The 16,476-nt window shown below is 47.3% G+C and overlaps 1 protein-coding gene and 1 non-coding gene across 3 annotated transcripts; both read right to left on the reverse strand.

Moving 5' to 3' along the window:
- Positions 1 to 10,579: 10,579 nt before the first annotated feature.
- RPL39 (ribosomal protein L39) lies at positions 10,580 to 16,176 on the reverse strand. Of its 2 annotated transcripts, XM_077987354.1 has the most exons (4): positions 16,077 to 16,176; positions 15,681 to 15,880; positions 13,976 to 14,079; positions 10,580 to 10,808 (listed from the first exon to the last, which is right to left on the reverse strand). In XM_077987354.1, exons 1-4 carry the CDS (start codon positions 16,159 to 16,161, stop codon positions 10,760 to 10,762), a joined length of 438 nt encoding a protein of 145 aa, XP_077843480.1. In that variant the 5' UTR covers positions 16,162 to 16,176; the 3' UTR covers positions 10,580 to 10,759. The 2 variants fall into 2 exon arrangements, with proteins under 2 accessions (XP_077843480.1, NP_001254467.1); NM_001267538.2 differs by lacking the exon at positions 16,077 to 16,176 and having other exon boundaries at positions 10,658 to 10,808; positions 15,681 to 15,734.
- LOC114675221 (small nucleolar RNA SNORA69) lies at positions 11,429 to 11,560 on the reverse strand. The gene has a single exon (XR_003726311.2). It is a non-coding gene; the product is annotated as a small nucleolar RNA SNORA69 (small nucleolar RNA).
- Positions 16,177 to 16,476: the final 300 nt, after the last annotated feature.

The following is a 16,476-nucleotide window of genomic DNA, read 5'->3' on the forward strand; positions in this document are numbered from 1 at the left end:
AAAAAAATATCAGTTATAGGTTTATATCAGAAACTCTTTTTTTTCTACTTTATATATATTTTTTAAAAATAGAGATGGGGTCTCACTGTGTTGCCCAGGCTGGTCTCCAACTCCTGGGCTCAAGTGATTCTCCCATCTTGGCCTCCCGAGGTGCTGGGATTACAGGCATCAGCCACTGTGCTGGGCCTATACCAGACACTCTTAAAGATTGCTATCATACAATAGGCCAGGCAATTTTAACACACCATCTCATTTAATTGCCAAAGCAAGTTATAGCACAATATCTATCCCATTTTACACATGCTCAGGGAGGTTAAGTAACACCTCGAAAGTTGCCTAGGCCGGGCGTGGTGGCTCACACCTGTAATCCCAACACTTTGGGAGGCCGAGGTGGGCGGATCACCTGAGGTCGGGAGTTTGAGACCAGCCTGACCAACATGGAGAAACCCCGTCTCTACCAAAAAATACAAAATTAGCCAGGCATGGTGGCACATGCCTGTAATCCCAGCTACTCAGGAGACTGAGGCAGTAGAATCACTTGAACCCGGGAGGTGGAGGTTGTGGGGTGAGCTGAGGTCGTGCCATTGTACTCCAGCCTGGGCAATAAGAGTAAAACTCTGTCTCAAAATAAATAAAGAAATAAATAAATGAAAATAAAGTCGCCCAACTAGTAAGTGAGAGGTATGTATTTGATGTGAACTTAGGCCTGGTCAGCTCCATAGCTTTGTGAGTGCTCCATGTCACTCTGCTGCCCCCATGCAGTTAACCAAAGCACCTACATGAAGGGTTTTGCTAAGACAAGACATCCTGCAAATAGGAAGACATTTTCTCCATCAATCTATGCGGAACCGACCTACGTAGACACAATTTAAAGTAAGTGTTTATGATGCAGACATCATCAGTGGAGTTCATCAACTTTTGGTGATTTGTAAATAAACCAGGAACTCAGTCTCCCATCAGCATTCCTCCTTGAGTGCCACACTTTAAAATGCATATTTCATCAATTTCACTTCAGGTATAGGTGTTTGCTTGGTTATTTTAATAAATGAATATTCATTCATTTATTTTGAGACAGGGTCTTACTCTGTCACCCAGCCTGGGTGCAGTAGCATAATCCTAGCTCATTGCAGCCTCAAACTCCTGGGCTCAGGCGATCCTCCCACCTCAGCCTCCCAAGTAGAAGGACTACAGGTGTGTGACACCACACCTGGCTCATTAAAAGCATTTTTTTTTTTTTTTTTTTTGTAGAGATGGGGCCTCACTATGTTTCCCAGGCTGGTCTCAAGTTCCTGGTGGGCTCAAGTGATCCTCCTGCCTCGGTCTTCCAAAATAAAGTCATAAAGTTATATTTTAGAATAGTTTTAGATTTACAGAAAAGTTGCAAGAATATCAGAGAGTTCCTGTATAGCCTGCATCCACTTTTCCTATGGTTACTTTATTTTTAAATATTTTCTTTATTTTTATTTTTTATTATTATTATTTTTTTTGAGATGGAGTCTCGCTCTGTTGGCAGGCTGGAGTGCAGTGGCGCCACCTTGGCTCGCTGTAACCTCCGCCTCCCGGATTCAGGCCATTCTCCTGCCTCAGCCTCCCGAGTAGCTGGGACTACAGGTGTGTGCCAACACGCCCGGCTATTTTTTGTATTTTTAGTAGAGACGGGGTTTCACCATGTTGGCCAGGATGGTCTCGCTGTCTTAACCTCGTGATATGCCTGCCTCAGCCTCCCAAAGTGCTGGGATTACAGGCACAAGCCACCGCGCCTGGCCTATTTTTAAATATTTTAAATCGTAACTGCGATAATGAATTACTAACAATAGAAAAAGTTGCCTCTACCCTGTGCTGTTTGGAATACATCAATATATGTGTCTCAGAGAATACTCAGAGACAGGTGCCAGGCTGTAAGGCATAAGGCAGTTACAAAGACTTCCTCTGAAACTAGCAGCTTCAGATAAGAAAGTGGGAGTCATCCCGAGTCTCCGGAGAGAGGTAACATCTTATCCCGAGTTTCCGGAGAGAGGTAATATTTTATTCCAGCTTGGACTGCTAACTGGCCTGCAGCCCAAACCCAAGAATTTGGTCTTGGGTCCAAAGGGTATGTCTTTTTTCAAATCCCACAATTCATAAGCTTGTCGAATTTCTTTCAGAATTATCCTTTGTTTGTTTGATATGCCATCTTTCCCAGGTCTTAGTATTCTTGGGAGCCCCTGAAAATTTACCCACAGAAAAGCAAACTTAAATAAAAATCAACATACAGTACTGTAGGAAGCACCAAGAGAACAGGAGCAAACAGATGAAGACAAAATCCCAGAGAGGTAAGGGATTACTTGAGGCAACGCCGCCAGGACTAGCACACACACAGGTCTCTCGTTCAGAGTTCCCTTGGAGTAGGTGCTCTTGGGGATATCTGCTAAGCCCATACTGCTTTCTCCGGGCACCAGCTCACTCACAGGGCAGTCAAGCCTATGCATAACCCTGTCCTCTCAGCCACAGTTATTGACTCTTTTTTTGTTGAGATGGAGTCTCGCTTTGTTGCCCAGGCTGGAGTGCAGCTGCACGATCTCGGCTCACTGGCAACCTCCACCTCCTGGGTTCAAGCGATTCTCCCACCTCAGCCTCCTGAATAGCTGGGACTACAGGCACACACCACCGTGCCTGGCTAATTTTTGTATTTTTAGTAGAGACTGGGTTTCACCTTGTTGGCAGGGCTGGTCTTGAACTCCTGACCTCAGGTGATCCACCTGCCTCGGCCTCCCAAAGTTCTGGGATTACAGGCGTGAGCCACCGCGCCTGGTCCATAGTTACTGACTCTTGACTGGATTCATGACCCAAGTTGAGCCAACTGGCCTCTCCCTCTCATGATCTTGCTGTTGGGATTCAGCGATTACCATCCATTTCCACTGGTGGCCTGACCTGAGGACAGAGAGGAGGCCATCTTTTGCCTTGTGTTCAGAGAAGCAGAGGAGGCAGGTCGGCCAAGAACAAGAGTGAGACAAACACACAGAAAGAAGCTGAGTAGAAGACTGAGGCCCAGAGAGCGAGAGCAGCCTGCCTGACTTCTCAGTGGCTTTCTTTTTTTTTTTTTTTTTTTTTTTTTGAGACGGAGTCTCGCTCTGTCGCCCAGGCTGGAGTGCAGTGGCCGGATCTCAGCTCACTGCAAGCTCCGCCTCCTGGGTTCACGCCATTCTCCTGCCTCAGCCTCCCGAGTAGCTGGGACTACAGGCGTCCGCCACCTCGCCCGGCTAGTTTTTTTGTATTTTTTTTTTTTTAGTAGAGACGGGGTTTCACCGTGTTAGCCAGGATGGTCTCGATCTCCTGACCTCGTGATCCGCCCGTCTCGGCCTCCCAAAGTGCTGGGATTACAGGCTTGAGCCACCGCGCCCGGCCAATTTTCCTGTTCTTAAAGAAATCTTTTTCTGATTATAAGTACAGTCTGTGGTCATGCCACCCTGAATTTGCCTAATCTCGCCTGATTGTAAATACATGCTCATTGTGGAAGTTTTAATTAGCTTTCGTCTCATTATGACACACATTTTCGTTATGTTTATATATCCTGAGAAGCACAGAATGAAAACCAAATCACCTGTAATGAAATGTGTACACATGTTGGACAAAAGATATGTACACGAATGTTCACAGCAGTACTATTCATAAAGTCCCCAAACTGGAAATTGTCCAAATGCCTGCCAACAGGAAAGTGGAAAAATAAATCAGGGGGGATTCACACACTGGAACATGATACAGAATTATCTACAATTGCGTGCAACAATATGGATCAATGTTATGTGATAGTGAGCAAAAGAAGCAAGATACAGAAGGGCCAAGTTCATTATTCCATTCATAAATAACACAAATACAGGCAGAACTAAGGTATGCTGTTAGATGCTAGGACAGTGGTTACACTTGGGGGGGTGACAGTGAGTAAAGGTAGCTCAAGGAGGAGCATCTAGGATGCTGATCATGTTTTGTTTCTTGATCTGGGTGCTGGTGACACGACTGGATTCACCCCGTGAAAATTCATCAAGCTATCTACGCATATAAGTGCACTCTTCTGCCAGGCATGGTGGCTCATGCCTGTAATCCCAGCAGTTTGGGAGGCCGAGGCAGTCGGATCACCTGAGGTCAGGAGTTGGAGACCAGCCTGGCCAACATGGCGAAACCCTGTCTCTACTGAAAATACAAAAATTAGCCAGGCATGGTGGTGGGCACTTGTAATCCCAGCTACTCGGGAGGCTGAGGCAGGAGAATCGCTTGAACCCAGGAGGCAGAGGCTGCAGTGAGCCGAGGTTGCGCCACTGCACTCCAGCCTGGATGACAGAGCAAGACTCTGTCAAAAAAAAAAAAAAAAAAAGTGCACTCTTCTTTATGAATGTTATATTTCAAAAACATTAAAAATATAGCCAGGTGGCCGGGCACGGTGGCTTATGCCTGTAATCCTAGCACTTTGGGAGGCCAAGGTTGGTGAATCACCTGAGGTCAGGAGTTCGAGACCAGCTTGGCCAACATGGTGAAACCCCGTCTCTACTACAAATACAAAAATTGGCTGAGCGTGGTGGTGCGAGCCTGTAATCCCAGCTACTTTGGAAGCTGAGGCAGGAGAATTGCCTGAATCTGGGAGGTGGAGGTTGCAGTGAACTGAGATTGTGCCACTGCTGGGTATGGTGGCTCATGCCTGTAACCCCAGCTCTTTGGGAGACAGAGGAAAAGAGGATCACTTAAGCCCAGGAGTTCAAGACTAGCCTGGACAACAGAGCAAAACCCCGTCTCTACAATAATTTTTTATAAAAATTAGCTAGGCATGGTGGCACATGCCTGTAGTCCCTGCTACTCAGGAGGCTGAGGTGGGAGGATCACTTGAGCTTGGGAGGTTGAGACTGCAGTGAACCATGATCATGCCACTGCACTTCGGCCTGGGCAACAGTCCAAGATCTTGCCTAAAAAAATAAATAAAGGGTACTTCAGCCTGGGCAACAGAGCAAGACCTTGTCTTAAAAAATTAATAAAGGGTCACTGTGGCTGGCTGCAGTGCTACTAGACCAGGGTTTCTCAGCCTCGCTACTATCAATATTTTTTACTTTAATTAATTAATTTATTTGTTTTGAGACAGAGTTTCACTCTTGTTGCCCAGGCTGGAATGCAATGGAATGATCTTTGCTCACTGCAACCTCTGCCTCCTGCGTTCAAGCAATTCTCTTGCCTCAGCCTCCCGAGTAGCTGGGATTACAGGCACACACCACCATGCCTGGCTAATTTTTTGTATTTTTAGTAGAGATGGGGTTTCACCATGTTGGCCAAGCTAGTCTCGAACTCCTGACCTCAGGTGATCATCCCGTCTTGCCCTCCCAAAGTGCTGGGATTACAGGCGTGAGCCACCGTGCCCGGCCTTATTTTTATTTATATATTTTTTGACGGGGAGTTTCAGTCTTGTTGCCCAGCCTGGAGTGCAGTGGCGCAATCTTGGCTTACTGCTACCTCTGCCTCCCCAGTTCAAGTGATTCTCCTGCCTCAGCCTCCTGAGTAGCTGGGATTACAGTTGCGCACCAGCATGCCCAGCTAATTTTTTGTATTTGTAGTAGAGACGGGGTTTCACTATGTTGCCCAGGCTGGTCTCGAACTTTTGAGCTCAGGCGATCCGCCCACCTCGGCCTCCCAAACTGCTGGGATTACAGGCATGAACCACCATGTCCAGCCTACCTTTTTCTCACCTGTAAAATGGAAGAATATCTGGTGGAACTGATCCTTTTCTCTTCTTAAAAACTTTCTACAGCCAGGCATGGTGGCTCACACCTGTAATCCCAGCACTTTAGAAGGCTGAGGCGGGTGGATCACTTGAGGTCAGGAGTTTGAGACCAGCCTGGCCAACATGGTGAAACCCCGTCTCTACTAAAAATACAAAAAAATTAGCCGGGCATGGTAGTGCAGGCCTGTAATCCCAGCTACTTGCGAGGCTGAGGCAGGAGAATTGCTTGAACCCCTGAGGCGGAGGTTGCAGTAAGCTGAGATCGGGCCATTGCACTCCAGCCTGGGCAACAAGAGCAAAACTCTGTCTTAAAAAAACAAACAAGGCCAGGCGCGGTGGCTCACGCCTGTAATCCCAATACTTTGGGAGGCTGAGACAGGCGGATCACGAGTTCAGGAGTCCAACCAAGACCATCCTGGCCAAGATGGTGAAACCCCGTCTCTACTAAAATACAAAACAATTAGCCAGGTGTGGTGGTGCGTGCCTGTAGTCTCAGCTACTCAGGAGGCTGAGGCAGAGGAATCACTCGAACCCGGGAGGCGGAGATTGCAGTGAGCCGAGATCGTGCCACTGCACTCCAGCCTGGCGACAGAGCGAGACTCTGTCTCAAAACAAACAAAACCTTTTTACTTGGGAGCATAGACTGAATTTACCTTGAATATACACTCCTGGAACTAATCTTTTACAGACATCAATCAATCCTTACAAACCTGAGGTAGTCAGGTATGACTCTGGATATAAAAGTCTTCTAAGAGAGGAAAGTCCCACAATTGGTTCAGTGATGAAGCTGGGATTCAACCCTAGGCTTGACTGCAAGACCTTGAGGGGTTACTCTGTCCCTCCAAATTAAAACCCCAGAGTTGGAAGAGAACTGACATCAATCTAGCAGCTGATGTTGAGCACCAACTCCATGGCAGCTCTGCCTGACTTTATCTCAGCCTCCCATCACAACCTCCTCCGTCTCCCTGTGCCAACATATGGCGCATCTGTGCTGGGGACTGACACCAAAACTTTCTTCCTGCTCACTCCCTACTCCTCATCTCCTTTTCCTAGTCAGGCAACTGAACCAAGTGCTTTGGTGAATTATTAAATTTCATCCTCACAACCTTCTGAGGGAGACTCCATTTCGCAGATGAGGATGCTGAGGGCTTACAACTGGTGAGTGGTGGAGAGCAGGGTTTTGTTTTGTTTTGAGATGAAGTTTCACTCTGTGGCCCAGGCTGGAGTGCAATGGCGTGATCTCGGCTCACTGCAGCCTGCATTTCTTGGGTTCATGCGATTCTCCTGCCTCAGCCTCCCAAATAGCTGGGAACACAGGCCTGCACCACCACGCCCGGCTAATTTTTGTATTTTAGAGACAGGGTTTTTTTGTATTTAGAGACAGGGTTTCACCATGTTGGCCAGGCTGGTCTCCAACTCCTGACCTCAAATCATCCACTCATCTCGACTTCCCAAACTGCTGGGATTACAGGCATGAGCCACCACGCCTGGCCTGGGAGCAGGGTTTGATGAATCCAGACTATAGTCTGGTGATACACAGACAGCAGCAAACTCAACCACCAGTCTGCTGCCTGCTTCTCAGTAGGTCAAGGGATGGGCAGTGTCACCACAGGGGTGACTTCCTGTCTTTCAAAACCTGTCATCTAATGCTTCACTTCTTTACTATTTCAGTACCTTTTTGAAATCTTAAAATATATCGCAAGTTCCCATTCCTCCCTTCAAGATGCACTGATCTAATCCAATTTCCCTTCATAGATGGGGAAACAGGTACTGGCAATTGTACAAGATAGCGAGGGGCCACTGGATCCAGACCCCACAGCTTTCAACTCCCAGGCTCCAAATAAACCCCTCACACACAGCTAACCCCTTGTCCACATCATTTTCCTTTTCTCCAAATCCTAATCCTACCTATCTGAGTAGTTGGGTACAGGTGCAACTGTTGGGCGCCTGTAATCCCAACTATTCGAGGTCTGTAGAGAAAGCCGGCTATGCCATTAATTAGATCTTAGCCTTGTCACTTAACCTCCTTGGGCTCTGTTAGCAAACACCCAACCTACTCTGAAGCACAAGACTGCTTTCTAATGGTCTGAAATGGTTAGAAATTTCCGTCTTGTGACTGTCAGTTAATTTTATCAAGTCCCTCTCCTTTGGACTTGAGTATTTTGAGTTTTTTGAGACAGGGTCTCACTCTGTCACCCAGGCTGGAGTGCAGTGGCATGATCATGGCTCACTGTAGCCTCGGCCTTCCAGGCTCAGGTGATCCTCCCACTTCAGCCTCCCAAGTAGCTAGGACTACAGGTGCGCTACACCCTGGCCGGCTAATTTTTTGTTTTGCCATATTGTGCAGGCTGGTCTCGAATACCTGGGCTCAAGCGATCTACCTGCCTAGGCCCCTCAAAGTGCTGGGATTACAGGCAAGCCACTGCACTCGGCCTTGAGTAACATTTTTAAGTATGTTAATATTTACCAACTGCTGTTCACAGTGGCAGCTTTCTTTGAATATGAAGTCATCACTGATGCAATAAGAGAAAACATTTGCAGTCAGGCCGGGCACAGTGGCTCACACCTGTAATCCCAGCACTTTGGGAGGCCAAGGCAGGCGGATTACCTGAGGTCAGGAGTTTGAAACCAGCCTGGCCAACATGGTGAAACCCCATCTCTACTAAAAAAAAAAAAAAAAAAAATACAAAAATTAGCCGGGCATGGTGGTGGGCACCTGTAATCCCAACTACTTGGGAGGCTGAAGCAGGAGAATGGCGTGAACCCGGGAGGCGGAGCTTGCAGTGAGCCCAGATCATGCCGCTGCACTCCAGCCTGGGCGACAGGAGTGAGACTCCGTCTCAAAAAAAAAAAAAGAAAAAAGAAAAAAGAAAAAAGTATTTGCAGTCTAGGGATTCAGGAGGTAGATTCCAAAGATCCTTTAAAGCTCCTAAGTTCCTTGGTATTCTGGAGCTCACTCTTCACACTTCTGGTGAGTGCCATGCACTTAGGAATTGCTTTTTTCTTTTTTTTTTTTTTTGAGACAAGAGTCTTGCTCTGTTGCCCAGGCTACAGTGCAGTGGGGTGATCTCGGCTCACTGCAACCTCCACCTCCCGGGTCTGAGCCAATCTCCTGCCTCAGCCTCCTGAGTAGCTGGGACTGCAGGCGCGTGCCCACCATGCCCGGCTAATTTTTGTACTTTACTTAGTAGAGACGAGGCGTCACCACGTTGGCGAGGCTGGTCTCGAACTCCTGACCTCAGGTGATCCGTCTGCCTCAGCCTCCCAAAGTGCTGGGATCACAGGTGTGAGCCGCTGTGCCCGGCCGGAATTGTTTTCATCTGAACCTCCTAGTGTGGTTGTAGGCAGGAATCCTTTGCTGTGCAATCCCGCCTATATCACTTGCACACTTTATGCAGCAGCCCACATCTCCTGCCACCTGCCTTCTCAGCTATGTCCAGGCAGCACAGGCCCCCTATCGACTGGGCAGGGAGTTACAGCCAAACCCTGTTCTTTCCCTTGTTGCTGCAGTTTCAATCCTAATTCCACTGGTAATTGGGGGAGCTTTGTTCCCTCTCACCTTTTCTACAGAAAAGATCTGTTAAGGCTTGTATATTGGCATATTCGTTGTCACCACTTAACATGCCACATAATTTGTCTATCAACCAATGAATCCCAAGTACCTAGAACAGTGCCTGACACAAAGGTGGCCAATAATTTGCTAACCATCTCTCTAAATATGAAGTTGCTACTGGTTCTTTGAGATGTTAAACATAATTCCCTGGTGATTCGTCAGCCAGGGAAACTGCAAGGGGTACCAAAGAAGCTGCACTAACCCGGTAAAAGCTCAAACCCACAAGATTTCCGTGTACATTCACTCAGCTATAGCTCTTCAATAAGTCAGGCAATGGCATTACCTGTTACAATGTCAACAATTAGCCTAGATTTTTTTAAAAACAAAAGTGAACTCTCTTGAATGCAGGAACAGGGGTTGGCAATCTTTTTCCATAAAGAGCAAAGTAGTAAATATTTTAGGCTTTGCAGGCCACATTATCTCTGTGCACAAGGGTGCATTTATACACGTAAGTTATGCACATGGCTGTGAAACAAGAACATTTTACATGGACAGAAATTTTTATTTCAATTTTCAGATGGCATAAAATATTCTTAACTATTTAAAAATGTAGGAACTGTATCGTTCAGACTGTACAAAAACAGACGGTGGCTCATGCCTGTAATCCCAGCACTTTGAGAGGCAGAGGTTGTGTATCACCTGAGGTCAGGAGGTCGAGACCAGCCTGGCCAACATGGTGAACGCCCGTCTCTACTAAAAATAAAATTCTGGGATTGCTGTTTCCCTGCACTAGACGTGAATGGGGGAGGTGATCGATTGTAAAAACCATGAGAGGTCGGGCGTGGTGGCTCACGCCTGTAATCCCAGCACTTTGGGAGGCTGAGGCAGGTGGATCTGAAGGTCAGGAATTTGAGACCAGCCTGGCCAATATGGTGAAACCCTGTCTCTACTAAAAATACAAAAACTAGCCGGGCGTGGTGTGGGGCACCTGTAATCCCAGCTACTCAGGAGGCTGAGGCAGGAGAACTGCGTGAACCCGGGAGGCGGAGGTTGCAGTGAACCGAGATCGCACCACTGCACTCCAGCCTAGGCAACAGAGCCAGACTCGTCTCAAAATATATATAAAATAAAATAAAATTTGCAGAATCAGTCCCTTACACTAAACACACTTCAAGCATATGGTAGCCAGAGAACGTTTCTATCACTGCAGAAAGGTCTACTGGATACTGTTGTTAGGTTTGGCAGGGAAGGGAGAATTCAGTACTTGACAAACCACAATACAACAGCAATTGAAATGAAAGGCCTCACATATTTATTACTGAACCCAGCCAACCAACGCATTCATAATAGATTCAGAGAGGAAAATACGTCGAACTCTCCAGAGAGTGGTGACATTTTCAGTTTGATACGGTAATGTGATCGTGACCTTCAGACAGCACAAATATATGTGCCATCTCATGTGCAATTCCTTATAGACCCAGCTTGGTTCTTCTCCAGTGTCTCCTTTTGGAGTTGTACCTACACAGAAAAACATGTCAAGTTACAAAGGCAGTCCGACAGCAATTTAGCCGTTCCCATTCACACAACCTTTTAGGTACCACAAAATACAAAGGGTACCACTTTTCTCTCCTTTAACAAGTTTGGAGTTCTTTCTGGAGAGTAAAAAAAAAAAAAAAAAAAAAGATTCCCTATGTGTTTAAAAACTAGCCAAGTCAAGTTTTATCCTCTCAAAATAATTCAAGGCTAGGCTCTTAACTGGGATCACAGCAGTGGGGAAGCCCGCTCTCTCCAAGTGTACCTGCACCCACTTTTGATTCAATGGACCTGGAGGTACACACATATTCTGAACCCCTTCATAATGGGTCACAAACACATAAAAGCTCCCCCATGATACTTTTTTTTTGAGATGGAGTCCTCCCCCCCGCACCACGCCCAGCTAATTTTGGTATTTTTAGTAGAGACGGGGTTTCACCATGTTGGCCAGGCTGGTCTCAAACTCCTGACCTTGAGATCCACCCGCTTCTGTCTCCCAAAGTGTTGGGATTACAGGCGTGAGCCACTGCACCTGGCCTCGCGTGATCTTTACAATCAATCAACTCCCCCCATTCACATCTAGTACAGGGAAACAGCAATCCCTGAATTGTCCATGTCAATCTGTCATGATTTTACCCTCATAAAGGCAAAATCAAAAATGATTAACATGGCTTTTCTCTCAGCAGGATAATGGCAGTACTTCCACAAAATGAAGCACTGTAATTGCAACCTGCTTTCAAAACATTTTTAAAACTGGAAGATAGCTAAGACAATGAAAATCATTCCATCAGGTCAATTATCTGGGTCAAAGGTATATAATCTTACGTACAAAATACCTTCTCAATTCTAGGAGACCACAGAGTTTAATAGCAAGTTATTTATTGAACTAGGCATTGAGTGTTACATACATTTTTCTTTTTTTTGAGACAGGGTCACACTGTTGTCCAGGGTGCAATGCAGTGGCCGGATCACAGCTCACTGCAGCCTGTGAACTCCTGGGCTCAAGTGATCCTCTCACTTCAGCCTCCCAAATAGTTAGGATCACAAGCATGTGCCACCAAGTCCAGCTAATTTTTTTTTTTCGGTAGAGATGGGGGTGGGGGGTGTCTCCCTATGTTGCCCAGGCTGGTCTCAAATTCCTGGCCTCAAGCAATCCTCCTGCCTTGGCCTCTCCCAAAGTGCTTGGATTATAGGTATGAGGCACTGTGCCTGGCTTATATATACTTCTTTCATTCTTCACAAGCAGGTCCCACCATCAGGCAGGATACAGAGAAACCCGACGTTCCTGTAGATGTATCAAACAATAAAGGACAGTGTCTAGTATCCAGTAATCAAATGGTAAGCAATTAACTAGCCCATAACATTACAATGGGTGGCAATTTTCACATCTAACTGGCTAAATGATCCAAGGAAATGGGCCCTCAACTTTAGCCCTAAGAAGCCACACTTTTAAGTCTTCTTAGCAAACCAATCCCACTAGCTTTGCCATACAACTCGAATCAAGTTCTGGCTGAGCGCGGTGGCTCACGCCTGTAATCCCAGCACTTTGGGAGGCGGGTGGGTCACAAAGTCAGGAGTTCAAGACCAGTCTGGCCAAGATGGTGAAACCCCGTCTCTACTAAAAATACAAAAATTAGCCGAGTGTGGTGGCAGGCACCTGTAATTCCAGCTACTTGGGAGGCTGAGGCAGCAGAATTGCTTGAACCCGGGAGGCGGAGGTTGCAGTGAGCCAAGATCACACCACTGTACTCCACCCTGGGCAATGACAGCAACACTCTGTCTCAAAAAAAAAAAAAAGTGCTTTGACTAGCCTGGGCAACATGGCAAAACCCCATCTCTACAACAGGTACACAAATTAGCCAGGCATGGTGGTGAACGCCTGTAGTCCCAGCTACTCAGAAGGAGGCTGAGGTGGGAGGGTTGCACCACTGCACTCAGCCTGGGTGAGAGAGCAACTGCTGAACCTTGGGCAGCTCTTGCTGATTCTTGATACTTATGTTTCCTCCCTTCAAAACCCGTCTCAAGGCCCATCAGGTCCAAAGAGCGACAGGCTGAAAAAGCCATGCACGAGTCATTGAGTTTCAGGCCTAGCTTTCCCTGGAGTTAGGCTAGATGACCTTGGAGGTCCTTCATAGCAATTCTAGTAATGTTTTTCCTTTGAGATCAACTACTTCTGCAGTTCAGGGCAGTTTTCCAATCTTTTCTAGTCTCTCTTTAGAAAAGAGAAACATCTAAAAAACTGGGCTAGGTGCGATGGTTCACGCCTATAATCTCTGCACTTTGGTAGGGTGAGACAGGAGGATTGCTTGAGCTCAGGAGTTCAAGACCAGCCTGGGCAACACAGACAGACCCCATCCCTACAAAAAATTTAAAAATTAGCCAGGTGTGGTGGCGTGTGCCTGTAGTCCCAGCTACTCAGAGAGATGAGGCGGGTGGGTCACTTGAGCCTGGTGGTGTAGAGGCTGCAGTGATAGTGTCAATGAAGCATGTAAAACATAACAAGATCCTGTCTCAAAAAACAAAAACAAAGGCCGGGCGCAATGGCTTATGCCTGTAATCCCAACACTTTGGGAAGCCGAGAGGGGCAGATCACTTGAGCTCAGGAGTTCGAGACCAGCCTGGCCAATATGGTGAAACCCCATCTCTACTAAAAACACAAAACTTAGCTGGGTACATGCCTATAGTCCCAGCTACTCCGAAGGCTGAGGCAGAAGAATCACTTGAACCTGGGAGGCAGAGGTTGCAGTGAGTCAAGATTGTGCCACTGCATTCCAGCCTGGGAAACAGAGCGAGACTCCATCCATCTCGGAAAAAAACAAAATACAAAAACAAAAAGCCTAAAAACACTGACTGGGTCTTCTCCACCAGGATGTGTATAAGGCAGCCTTCCACCTTATGACCTAGCTCAGACTGAAGATAACCAGGCAATTAACAAGTATTGGAAAACTGTCTGCCCATAAGCCCAGCTGTGGCCTGGATGCAGTGCAGAAACAAAGGAGGCATGTTTTTAGAAAGGAATTTGAGAATGCTGTCAGAGGGTGGATTGGACTGCAAGCAATTTTAATCATGTATTTATACTCAAAAAGTAACCTTGGCCAGGTACAGTGGCTCTTACATTTAGCAAAATACAAGCAGTATGATGGAGGTCTTACCTTATTTTATTTCCAGTTTTCATCCGAATCCACTGGGGAATGGGACGATTTTGCTTTTGTTTCTTGGCCAGGAATCGCTTAATCCTGAAAGTCTTGTGAGAAGACTGGGAAGAAAATGCAATCAATTTAGACATTGATATTAGAGACTGCCTGAATGATTCAAAGTCAAGAACTCCTTCAAACCAACATTTGAGTGCTTAACACATACCCCAGCCCCAAAATCTTCTCAACGCTAAGCCATCAAACCAAGCAAGTCTCTGACCCTCACAACTTCTCTGGAGGCAGATACCACAGTTTCTATTGTTCAAATTAAATAAGTGGAATCAGGAGGTTAAGAAACATGCACAAAATCAGAGCATCAATGTGCAGAACCAGAATTGAAACCCAGGTCCTCTCTGCTCCACAGCCAGAGGCTACCTTTCAGTTTACCCTGCGGTCCCCCAAGGACTCAGACGACCACACTGGGAATGGCGAGGGAACTTGGCTTCCTGGGAAGAACACAGCTTTGAGTCAAACAGAACCATCTACCATTTGCAAGTCAACGAATCTCAGTGCTCTACTTTGTAAAATAGGGGTACATACTTTTCAAGTGTCATTGGGAGGGTAATTAAGACTTAGGGAAAGTCCCTGCTGAGGTTCAGAGGATCTACTCACCATTTCGGTATTAATCGTAACTCTATCCCTACTGCTAATTTTCACTGCTACAAAAATAAACTTTTAAATTTAAAAAGAAATGAAATGTCACTTTTCCGAGGATGACTGTCTCAGTTTCTAGTTGCATCTTTTGGCTTTCATAAAGAACTTCAGTCATCTAAGGCCAACCCCAATACTCCCCCAAATCTACAGAATAATCTCGCAAAAAGGGCACGGATGCAGGTTGAATGCCTGGCCAACCTGAAAGAACATACCCTTGCATAATAATGGGAGCCAATACAAAGAAGGCAAAGATTACACGGCCCCCCCCCCACAGTAGCAGTTGTAAATCTTGTCAAGTAATAAACTATTACTTGACAAGTGACAAAATATCAGTACTTATCGCCTCCACATCTGTAAATCAACATTTCACATTTCCCAGTAAAGAGTGACTAGTTCGCTACTGCTATTTACTAAGAAGGCCAGAATGACATACGGGTTCACAAAACACCCCTTGTTCTAGGCGCTTCCACGGGGTGACGCTCAAGTCTCTGAATAAACGTCCTCTAAACAAAAGTCCTGGGATCTAAAAATGTGGTTCGCTTCTCCACGCCAAGCTTAAACCCTTTTCGAAAACCAGTAGCCCACATTACCCTCCTGATTGCCCTCCACGTTGCGCGTGCCACGGGCAGCCCACAGTCAGGTCACGATTTCGGGGGTGGCTGCTACCTCCCAACCCTCGCCTCCAGAACCAGAGTTCGCTACAAGCGAAGGGAAACCGGAATCCCTGCCGACTCGGCAGCGGCCCGGCAAAGAAAGAGTCCCCTTGAATCCGCGGCCGCAGCGCAGCCCGCCCCTCTCCAGGTTGCTCGCTGGCTCATTAGCTTCCCTCCAGGCCGAGGAAGACAACAGTGGCCGAACTGGAGCTTTTCTTGAAAAAGCCTTTAAAAGGCACCAGCGCCTCGACGCCCCGCGCGGCCCAGGCATTTCGTGGCAGCGGCCTCGGGTGTTTGGGAAGCCACCCTGGGGCCGATGGGGGCCGATGGGGACCGATGGGGACCGATGGACTTACCATGGCGAGAAGTGGAGGCAAGAACACACCACGATGGCGGAGAAAGGAAAAGAGGGGGGAAGCAGGCGGAAGAACGAGCTTAGAAGGCGCTTCTGATGGGCGGAGCTTAGGAGGTGACGCTATTCGCCGACCGCCTCTTCCTAGTGCCTTCTGTGCCCACCGGTGCGCTCCCATGGCGCCGTGGGAAAGAGCGCTGGTTCCTGCCAAATGCAATTCGCTTTGCTTCGCTTCCCTAAGTGGGTTCCCCGAGAGGCCCGGCAGTGTGCTAGGGGCACCCTGCTTTGCAAGTGAGGCAGACAGCCCGTGATAAATGCCAAAGTAGAAGCCCTTCCGAAAACCTAAGGAGTCGATTGGGCGGGACTAACCCTAAGAGAGGGCAGGGGAAGCGACCGTCACCTCCGGGCGCCTGGGACTGGGAACGCCGGATCGGAGCTGGGCAGGCGAAGAGCAAGTGCCATTTTCCCGGAGGGCTACGAGTCATTCCGGCCTGGCTGGAAGGTGTGGGAAGGGACAGTCGTGTCGGAGGAAGCAGGAGAAGTTAGAGGGGGTTGGACCACGTGGACGCTTATGTAAGCCTAGACACTTGGGGTTTTCGACTAGGCGAAAGGTTGCCAATCAAAGTTTTCAACTCAGAAAGTTAGGGACAGAACCTCTTCCTTGGCTGCTAAGAAGTCCAGCCTGACATTGTATCCCGCCTTTGGCAAGCTGTACAATAATTAATGACATGCGTTTGGGATGCTAGTGTTCCCCGTTTTAATCCTTTTCCCCGTTTAAAAGCAAAAACCTTTCATTTTTG

The sequence above is a fragment of the Macaca mulatta genome, chromosome X (genome assembly GCF_049350105.2).
Source record: "Macaca mulatta isolate MMU2019108-1 chromosome X, T2T-MMU8v2.0, whole genome shotgun sequence".
In the NCBI taxonomy this organism is placed as follows: Eukaryota; Metazoa; Chordata; class Mammalia; order Primates; family Cercopithecidae; genus Macaca; species Macaca mulatta.

Coding starts and splice junctions, on each gene's coding strand:
- RPL39 (XM_077987354.1), bottom strand. CDS start 16,161: ATGACTCGTAGCCCTCCGGGAAAATGGCACTTGCTCTTCGCCTGCCCA. Junction 15,881..16,076: donor CCAGTCCCAGGCGCCCGGAG/GTGACGGTCGCT, acceptor TGCATTTGGCAG/GAACCAGCGCTCTTTCCCAC. Junction 10,809..13,975: donor AAAACTGGAAATAAAATAAG/GTAAGACCTCCA, acceptor TTTTCTGTGTAG/GTACAACTCCAAAAGGAGAC.